Source organism: Amblyomma maculatum, chromosome 1, assembly GCF_055883805.1.
Source record: "Amblyomma maculatum isolate TAMU_Amacu chromosome 1, ASM5588380v1, whole genome shotgun sequence".
NCBI lineage: Eukaryota > Metazoa > Arthropoda > Arachnida > Ixodida > Ixodidae > Amblyomma > Amblyomma maculatum.
The window spans coordinates 24017092-24027888 of record NC_139344.1 but is presented as its reverse complement, the minus strand read 5'-3'; the positions used below and the strand labels follow the sequence as shown (position 1 = coordinate 24027888).

General features: G+C 41.5%; 1 protein-coding gene across 3 annotated transcripts in view; it reads right to left on the bottom strand.

The window, feature by feature from the left end:
• Positions 1–1675: 1675 nt before the first annotated feature.
• Positions 1676–10797, bottom strand: part of mdy (diacylglycerol O-acyltransferase) — a 179285-nt gene continuing 170163 nt past the window's right edge. For all 3 annotated transcript variants that reach the window (XM_084587871.1, XM_084587873.1, XM_084587870.1), the window contains one exon: positions 1676–4916. In XM_084587871.1, the coding sequence (XP_084443997.1) occupies positions 4755–4916 (162 nt within the window). In that variant the 3' untranslated portion in view covers positions 1676–4754. The remainder of the gene's footprint in view (positions 4917–10797) is intronic.

Here is a 10797-nt window from a genome sequence, read left to right as displayed (position 1 = left end):
CCGATAACCGCTGCAACTCTGAGCTCCGCTGTGCCACAGCACAGTAGGAAGGCTTTTCTGGCAATGAAAGTCTCTTCCGTGCTTCCTCCCCAAGTTAGATTTTCCGTGACTTTCAGAGTGATTACCTCCTTTTCCTTTTCTCCACTCTGGGCATGATTGAGGATAAGCTGGATGATTTCCCTGACAGTCTGTACAAAGCCTCGATTCGGCATCGCAGTTATCTGTGAGGTGATTGTGGGAAGCACATTTGGCACAGGTAAGTTGGTCCCGGCAGCTCTGTGAGCTGTGGCCGTAATGTTGGCAGTTGTAGCATCTACAGGGGTTCGGGACGTAGGGCCAATTTTATTTTCGTGTAGCCTACTTTGATAGATTCTGGGTGAGTGCTTGCAGCAAAGGTGAGTACAATGTTCTTTTTATCTCTTCCCACCTAATATTTATCCAGGAAATGCCTGTGACATTCTTTTCTTTTAGGCCATCAAGTAGTTCCTATTCACTGACAAATCTAAGGTCGTCACCAGAGAGGACTCCTCGAACAGTGTTGAGTGATCGGTGCAAGCCGATTGTTGCAGGTATTTCTCCAAACGATTTGACTGCACAATTAGCTTTTAATGCCGATGGTTGTAAATCAATTCTAGCAGTAGGTCACCACTTCCAAGATTCTTTATCTTATTGCCCTGGCCTATGGCCTCAGTCGATGTTCTTGAAACTACAAATGGAAACACAAGTAGTGCAGTCATTTTCTAGTCACTGTGGACCATCCCATGTAAGCGAGGAAAGTTTTTCAGATTTTGTGAAACAAGGACAGTGGTCTCGATGCAACTCCTTTTAGGAGGACGATCAAGGATGAAGGAGTTTAGAAGTGATAAAATAAGCATTTTGTTCAGCCAGGGTGGCGGCAACCCACCGCAGAGCCCAACAAGGTGACGGAACAGGAACTTGTAAGAAGGTCCTGCCCACGCCTGCCATATGTCCTTACTATAACCAAATATGGTGCAACGCAGGGTCGTTAGCCAGACAAGGTTAACCCTAGCCATCAGGAAAAATGGAGAAGGTAGGAAAAGAGGAGGAGACAAGACAGTTGTAAGACAGAAGATAGGAAAGTAAAAGATGTAGATAAGGATAGGAAAAGGCAACTGTCAATTTCCCCCGGTCGAGTCAGGCCGGAGGTGCCGTTTATGGGAAGCGTGGGCCAAAGTGGTGTTTTGCCTCCACCGAGGGCCCTTAAAGGTCCAAACACTCAGCATCAACTCAACCACCAAGATCTCCTTTTTTCCAGACATGGCGATGCTGCGCACGGTTAAGCGTAGGTGCTTGGAGTCTGCAAACATCTGCTTTACAGATAGCCCATGCCGAGGTCTTCTTGAAAATGACTGAGCTACAGATTGGCCACAGCTGAAATGCTTTACGGTGCATTTTCTTGTTTTAGGCATCACAACTTTTCCGTCACCACAAACTCCAGATTATGCCACACGAAGCTGAAAGCTGGCAGCACCCACCATTCAGAGTTGCGTTGGAATATTCGGTTTTTAGGAAGGCTACGCTTTTTAGAATAAAAATTGCATTTAATATCACAAAACATGGTACATTCCTAGATGTTCAGTCAGCATCAGTTTGGACAGTAATCAATATATAATATTTAGGCCAAAACAATATTCAGGCAAGACTAAACAGGAGGTATAGTGCATATATATATAATATATACAAATCTTGCAGTAAAAATTTCAAACTTCACAGACTCAAGCGTACAGCACTGGTCTTCCACATTGAGCTAGTTGGACTAGATTTCAAGATACAAATGCTACTAAGATTTCAATCTTCCATGGAAAAAATGCATTTGTAGAGTGCATGAACAAGGAACTAGCAAAACAACATATCTCCAGACATTATAACAAGTGAAATGCCCAGCTGTGTATGCTCAGCAAAATTAATACTGGTGTTCACTTGGCATTAAAACATCAAGCCATAACCAGTGGAGCTAATGCAAGGAAAAACACCAAACATTTGTTCAGTTATAAAACTTCTAAATACAAACATTTCAGCATTTATGTACACCAATGTACATATTTGTTAACGATACCAGACCACAATTTCATACACATTTCTTCCCTCCTTCTTGCATCACCTCGCTACTTACTGCACTCTGTAATCAGTGCGGCTCAAAAAGAAGCGGAAAGGCTGCAAAATATCAAAAGTTCATGCATGCTATGCAAGTGATAATGGAAAAGCATTACATGTGTGCAATGTCCCTTGCTATGCTTATAATTGCAATAAAACTACTCAGTTTTGCAAGCAATAGAAAGCTACTTTGCTCGAAACTCTGACATCTTAGCAGCACATAAAATAAAATAAAAGCTGTGATTCAGTTTTTGTGCGTGGAGTTTTTGTGCGTGAAAGTGGTGTATCAAGTACTTTACTCATAATTCGTATAAATACCTTGTAGCTGTTAAAGTGCAAGTACACTATAGAAGCTGAACCGGCAACTAATGATGCACTGAGCATCTAAAAAGCTTACAAAACTGACAAAAAAAATTTGTACAAATATGCCATTATTTTCTTCTTAACTGTGATGTAATGGCAACAATCAAATACATGTGAACCACAGTGCAAGAGTGAGCTGAAGAGACACTGAATTGGTACTGCCAGCAATTTTGGATGAAGACAAAGAAGCTGTCCAATAATCATACTGAAGCTGATCGCATAGTGCCAGTGCAAATATAGTCTACTGCACTAAAAAAAAAAAAAAGAAAAAAAAAAAAAGGGACGACTCTTAGGGTTAGGAAGGCTCACCCAAGTGTGTACACACAACATGTTTCAAGATGCCATACTTTCTAGACAGGTTTTATTTTAAACCTTTCAAGGCTCATCAAGAATGTTCCCTTCTGAAGAATATTGTACAATTCTTACAGTCAACACTGCAGTAGCGAATGCAAGAGGAGGGGTCGCAGCAAATTTACCAAGGAAAACACACGCAAAGCGCCGGTTTTTTAAGCAATGGGAGACCCATAAATGCATTTTGCAAATGGGGAACCCCCTCCCAAGACCTCCCCTCCAAAAGACTTAAATCCACTCCTGCAGCACAGTCTACTACTTACAGCCACTCTTCTGAAAAGTCAATATGAAAGGGTGATATGAAAAGTCACTACTTTTACATGCCCATAGTTGACCTGTGGCATTTAACTTTTTCAGAATGAGACACGAAAGATCATCATATAAATTTACTATATTTCTTGGAAGTTACTGATGCTACCATGTCTAATGAAAATTGACGTGCACTACGAACACTTTTTTTTTCCCACAACTTTACACACCTTTAAGAAATCTGATGGACTGCTCCACAGCCTAGACAACTTTCTGCATAGAATTTGTATTTGAGGTATTCACATCACCTGGATTAAACATAAAACAAGACTGACTTTAATGCAGCTCATATATTTGACGAAATTTTGTGCGCGGTGAAACTATGAAGGTCAAATTTAGAAACAAATTTAATCGTCCTGAAAGTTAGTAGTTCGATTCCAATGCTTTTAAAATTTATGATGCAATAAATGCATAGTGAACATATTTGTTTGCAAGTGGTTTACTACCTGAAATAACATTAAGGTAACTACATGGCACTTATTCTTTAAAATTTTAATTTCAAGCATGGGCAAGCAATCCTTAGATAACACTTCTGTTTTGAGCACAAGTAGTATAATACAAAGCAAAATATATACAGAAATAGAAAACTGCATGAAGAAAAAGAACCTGCTAACAAATAGCCTGCCGTACAAATTATGCAAAAGGCCCAATGTCAGGAACGAAAAGGTTGTGAAACTTTGTGACTGTCTGCCTTGCATAGGAGAGCAAAACTTTGGAGTTAACAAAAAGAGCTGATGAAGAGAAACAATGCATAATACCCAAGACCGTAACATGAGAACATGCAACACAAAATGTTCACCACGCTGAACTACAGCTTCACTCTCATTGCCTGAACTATAACTTCACAGATGACACCGAAACTTTTAAAAAACCTAAAAGTAGGAACCCGAAATGAGCTCAACACAGCATCAAACTTTTCAACATGTAAGAGATAAAACATTTAAAGCACATTTTACACCCATTCAGATAGCATGCTAAAGGTAAAAGGCACATCATAAGCATAAATTTGAGTGGCATACAAACCTTATTATGTTTGTATATCATAAAGTTGTTCAGCCTAACATGAGCACCATAAAAAAAAGGCAAAATAAAAAAAAAAAGAATTGAAGTGAAAAGGCATCCATGCAAAAAAAGTTTAATTCCAAGATATTCAAAGAGCAGGCTGTTGCAACATTGTTTCCCTGCATTAATAATCCACACATTGACTTTTCCCAGCGTAAACAGAAAAGTGTGAATCCAATGTTTAAAAAGCCGACTCCAGGCAGCCAAATTTCTGCAAAAAATCAATTTTTTTAAGAATCCATGGGAAGTCGGCTAGTTTCAGAAGAAATGATGCATGCAAATTTACTACGCTAATTGTATGGTCTTGAAAAGTGTCAATTTGTACTTAGTGAACATAGGACAGGCGAGCACGCATGCTTAGTTCACAAAGCAAAAAGATTCTAGCAAAATGAATATATGCTTTTGTTGCATACATGGCCTAGCTGTTGCAGACCTATACACCAATGAATAACAACAAACATCATTCGTAACATTTATAGTGACAAAGCAACTCAAATACAGTGGCTAGTTATTTTTATTACAGCAGTCGGTGCGTTTGGCCAGAAAAAAACTTATCACAAGGTACGTGGGGTGCCATAGTTGATGATGTAGTAGTCATGATAGTACATCAATATAGCCAAGGGCTGCCCAATAATGAGTGAAATCCAGACAGCCATGTTGCCCAGGTTGTTGTACCGGTTGCGGAAAATGTTGTCAATAACAAATGCAAAAGGCACCTGCATACAAAGATAAAACACTCAATGTGAAGACTGCATCATGAAGACCAAAGTATTCGCGAAATAAGGGAGCTGCTGTAGTGAAAGACAGCATGAAAGACAGCAGTAGAAAAACCAAAGCACCCGTGAAAGATACAGAGAGAAATGATGTAATTTCAAGAGTAACTTCCTTAGAACTTTCTGCCCACAGCTTTGACATTACATGTTGCAACGCTTCCCATAGAGTCCATACATAAAAAATGGCAGTCCAAGGTAGCCAAAATTCAACTGTTTACAGAATGGGCGGGTGACACCCACGGTCACTGAAATAAACTGTCCAAGTTAAAGCTTTTGAGACTTGATAAATGCACAACCACCTTACAGTGCAATCAGACAGCTACATTATCAAAAACTTAGTCATAACAATCCAACAGATAGATCACAAGGCAGAGAAACAACAAAGGAAACACTTTTTATAAGAGGATGGCAAAAATGGCCGATTAGTTTTTATCGGTTGCTTCTTGAAGGTGCTGCCATTTGTAAGCAACCGTAAAAGTGGCTTCTGAAGTAAGCACTTCTTGAAGTGGAGTTCCCCAACTGATTCAATAAGATTTCCTGGTGGCTCGCTGCCAACATGAAATCAACGTGACATACAGGCTTCTTTAGAATGACGGCCTGTGGGGTGAGTTTGTTCATGACTTGAAAACAACTACGGTGCAAAGAAGGCAACACAAGAAATAAAAAGCTGTGGTGCGCATGTGGTGTCCTTTTCTTTCTTGTGTTGTCTTCTTTGCGCCGTGGTGGTTTTCAAGATATTGGCTTCTGTTGCGGGCCACAGCAGTGTACACAAAATGACTTGTGCAAATCTATCCACCAAGTGCTGAAACATTACAAATAAGTTGAATACGCCTGCAAATATTTTTGCACTTTTTTTAAGTATCCACAGAATCTTAAACCATTGTGTGTTAAAGGCAGATACATTTTAGAAAACAAAGAAATTTCCAATGTATCTAATTACTTTTCCAAAATTACACTTTATTTCTCCCAGTATGCACACTGCATGCATCTGCACAAATATAACCTATTCACTGTCACATATTATCTAAGGGTCAAAAAGGGTCAAGCTGAGCTTACAGAAAACTGACACCCTCAAACAAGTGCACCTATGCTGCACTGCTTTGCACAGCTGCATCGATGATTACAGCATGCTAGCTGCTAGCATTCTAGTGTTTGCTAGTTGTCACATATGAGAGTCAATGATGCTGCGAGATTGGGTCAGGCCACAATGCTAGGCCGTTCATTTTGTGCAGACAGACCATGACATCAGGCTGTGTGGCGCTGAAATGGGCCATGGTTTGAAAATAGTAATTGAAAAAAAAAAAAAAAAAAATTGTAGCGTTTCAACTATCCTTGAACCAAGTTTCATAAGCGTTGGTCAATGGCTGCAGTCACTGCTGCCGCTTCGACCATGGCTCGCTTCCGCACTTGGTAAGCTTCCTGACCGGATTTTACATTATGAACCAAATAATCTAGAGCCCTCCACTATGGCAGCTCTTTCTATATTCTTTTAGTCCAACCTTCCCCCATAGTACAGTTCAGGTGTAAACTGCATTCGTATGTAGAGCCCTGGACTACCATTATGGTGGCTAGAAGGAGGCAGTGTGACGGCCGATGTATCCGCGCCTTGTGAGAAGGAGGCGCGATCCGCAATGAAATTTCCCGGCGCCGCAAGGGGTGCTGCAGCGCTCTGGTGTGCAAGGAGAACTAGCCGCTGCTGCGCGATCGAGCGCAGCTGCGCGGGTGCGGGCGAGGTCTGCTGGGGACACGTGGACTGCGCTTGTTTGCACGTGGACCGCGAACAATTTGAAGCTGGGAGGCGCACATGTACCACAGTGATCCTTTTGAGGTGCAAAGTGGGGGATTTTGTGCTGATCCTGGGTTATGTAGTAGATAACGCTGCGTGCACTCATGGCGCAAAGCGTGAACATGTTTTGCACCCAGACGCAGTAGCGGGTACAAAGCTTGCAAAGCCGAAACCCCCTTTTCAGACCGCCTAAAGATGCAGCTTAATGCGAACTGGGGTCGCGAAATATCAAACGTGCTGACAAGGAGCCGACGACCAATTGTGTCTCGTTTGCGTGCATGTTAAGTCAGGAGAACTTGTTCGGTAGAGAATACTCGGGACAAATCTTCACCGAAAACCTGCGCAGTTTCTCGTAACTGTCAACTGCCCTAGTTTCTATAACCTTGCCCGTCCACAGAAAAAGAAGAATATTCAAGCCCAACTTAATTGTTATGCTATAAAATTTGCTGATCAACAGCTGAAAATAATATTTTAATACACTGGACATATTTATATTTGAGGACATGTTGGGAGAATTGTGATATTGTGATGCAGGCTCTCTTATTCAGCTGTGCCTCAGTTCAGGCCACAATAACGTGGGTGAAACAAGTGATAACTGGCTCATCTTTTACTTGGCAGGATATGTGACACAGAAGTTTAACCAGGCTTGTTTTACAGCCAGAGACAGAAGTTTGAGAGATGCTGGCTTGTGAAAAAATTTTTTTTGTGTGTGTGTGGTCGGGCAATTATGGAGAATGAAATGTGTGGAATCACGAGGGAACATGCATGCCCCACTCAGAGGAAAAAAAATATCAGAAGACAAACTAGCAAAGCAACGAAGAAATAAATGTTTTCCCGCAAACTTTTGTTCCTGGCTGTACCATAGAACTGTGCTGGCCACTGTTATTAGGGCAGTAGGGGACGCATTCACATTTTTTGTTAAAAAAAGAAAGTGCTTTTATGCTCTCAATGTGCATGGTTTTGTGCAGTTTCTCAGCAGTCTAACAAACTCCACCAAGTGGGATGCACGATCTGCATCCTAAAGAGGTTACTGCAAAATGTTTCCAGTTTGTAGTGCTAACTATATAGATTCATTTTTTTTTCTCTTTGAATAAGGGCAAGGCTTTTAAGTGCCATAAACATTTGAATTTAACAGTGAATTTGGGGCAGAGCCATTAATTCATTGTTCACTCAGTATGATGTCTGCATCTGGATTACTGTTGTATTAATAAAATAAACATCATTTATGCTCTTGTGGAAATTTTTTGCAAACGATTTCTTTGCTGTGTAATGAAGTATTTCTTTTAGTCTTGTGGACTTATCTAGCAAATGCAGTGATGGAAAATATCTCGTGCATGATGAGGTTCACCAGAACATCCACAAGTGCACCTATTATTTTTGAGCTACAGCTTCCAAGTAGCGTAGCCATAAACGGCATGTTGCTGGCGCATGCAGACGAACGAACAGACAGCGCTCTGTTCATCCTGTGTTCTACGTTTGTCTAATTATTAGTGTGTCTTAGTGCACTGAGAACTAATTTGCTAGTACGTCTTTTTTTTTTTTTCTGTGGCCACTCATATTTGCGGCGGCTGCAGCCGAACTCCAAAGCTCAGAGTCAGAGTTCCGAATTGTCCGTGTTCGTTGTCCATGCTCACTTGCGCTATCAAGCCTGTAGCGAAAACCAAACGCATACAGAGTTAATACTCGGATATGCGTTCTATTAAAGCCTGCTTTTTTTAAATTGCATCGCTAAGCTCCTCTTGTGTGCACTGAGGGAGAAATCAATGCATCTTTTCGTCTCCGATCTGCAGATACTTCGTTAAGTTGGCATCGCGCATCAAAATAAAAATTCAAACGCGACGAAAAATTCCACGACGCGCCTGCCTGGAACAGCCACGACAGCTCCCGTTCGTCACACTGCCCCCTTCTAGCTATCATACTAACGTCTCCACTCCACTGCAGTTGGCACGCATCGCACAAAGGCTCATGTCAGGCACGGTTTGGGATGGCAAAGGTCATCGGTGCGAATCCCTAGCATAAACTAGGCTTTGACTTAACTAGTGATTTTGTGCCCTATAACATGCTGAATCGTTTGATATTACTCCATACCTTCTGCTTCAAATAGGCGGTCCAGAAATTTTTATACGAATGGTGGTGCTCGGTGATCCAACCTCAATGGTTCACAAATCGAATTATATATAGCGGAACGAAATTACAAAGATGTATTACGGCATTCACTGATGTATCAGAATAATGCGACCCTGAGTGATGCAAGCAGTAGAGCTAACATTCTAAACTTCTGTCAATTCATTCAGGTCTTTAGAAAATACGGAACATTCGTGCACTTTTCTGGCGATTTTTACTGGCTATGCTGGAACAGCTTTTCTTGCTCCATGATAGCGATCTTGAATTGCACGAGTCGACCTAGGTAGGTTATGCATATTCCACTGGTTGTTTGGAGCAACTCCTTTCACAGCGCAGCTCTAGCTCAACCTGTTGCCCAGATTTTGATCTCAACGGAACTTCTAGTCGGTGATGTCATCACTTCCAGAGGCTGCGGAATTTTTCAACTGTATTTAGTGGTTTCAGAAATGTCAGCAGAGGACGCGCGTGTATATCCAAGCGCGTATATTAAATAGAATCCAAAAGCATTAATAGCGTACGAACGCAAGCTTGCCGAGTGCCACACCCCCCTTTATTTATCAACCACAACACATTTTGCTACAGAATGTGAACTCAAGTTCCGGAACTAGTTCAGCATTACCTCTGCCCTGCGCTCTGCATGTTCTGCTGGTCGACTGAAGCCGATCCACTCTGTAAGTGCTTAAGTTGCTCTGTTCCTGTTCAAGTGCACAGCTCCAAAAGACCAGCGGAAATCGCCACTGAGCAAAAGTACTGAAAGCTGAAAAAGTCTACTGTACCATGCACTTTCTCAGATTTTTAATGATTCCAACTTTGGATTTGACTGACAGGGCGGATGTTGACATGCGTCGTCATGTTTAAATGGGTGGTAGAAATTCAAAGGTACGCTTAATTACACTGTGTTGGCAAAACGATAGCATTAGAAGCTGTTGATGCCTTTTACATCAGTTGATCAATTTACAGGGATACCAAATTATCAGTGATGATAACATTTTAATGTTAAATCAACTCCTTGCTTGAAGGAGTAATGTTGCCGGCTTAGCACACTATTCGGCAAAAGACAGTTTTCATTCGCTAAATGGCCCTTCACATTCTGTGGCAACTGCTCTCTCTGTTCTCATGGCACACGCCCTCAGGTGGTGCATTCCAGCAGGTGGCAGGTGTGATTGTCATTATTTGTGAGTATGTTGTCATTACCTGACTGACAAAATATCTCTTTCCTCAATGGGCTTTTGAGGCAGAAAAGTTGTTTTAGAAAATGTGGTGATCACAGCAGCACCAGCTGAAACAGCCATTGCAGAACTTCTAAAGAAGCAGCTCACAAAAAAAAATCTATAGCAACTTTTTATAGAGGTGTCTAAAATAAGCACCTAGGTCCCGACCACGGCTTTTCATGAAAAGGCTGCAAATATCTTATCGGAATTATCTCAATTTATGCAGAGTCTCTATACCATATGCCCCGTTTGAATTCTTGACGTGTTCCAATTCTTTCCTTAAGTTGTCTATCAGGTAACGTCATCAGAATATCAGAGGCATGAAAGTTCTGAACATTAAGTGTTGTTCCAATTTTTCACAATACGACCGCCGGTTTACTTGTAAAATAACAGCAGTGAGATAAAGTAACTGTGCTTGACAACTTTCTAATTCATAACTTTTTCTGCACATGTTTTACGTTCCCTATAAATATTGGCACCAACACACGTAGCAAGCAGCAGAACAACCGAGCTGGCTCTTTTAATAAAGCGAAGCTCGAGAGAGAGAGAGAGAGAGAGAGAGACGATGACGACCCTCAGCCACGTGCCAAGACATTCGGCCACTTGGTGGCACCAGAAGATGGATAGCGGTGTGGCATTGCCCCCCTTTCAAGAGGCATCGTCCCGATACCGCAAACGTATGGGAAAATAGAAAAACGGGGCA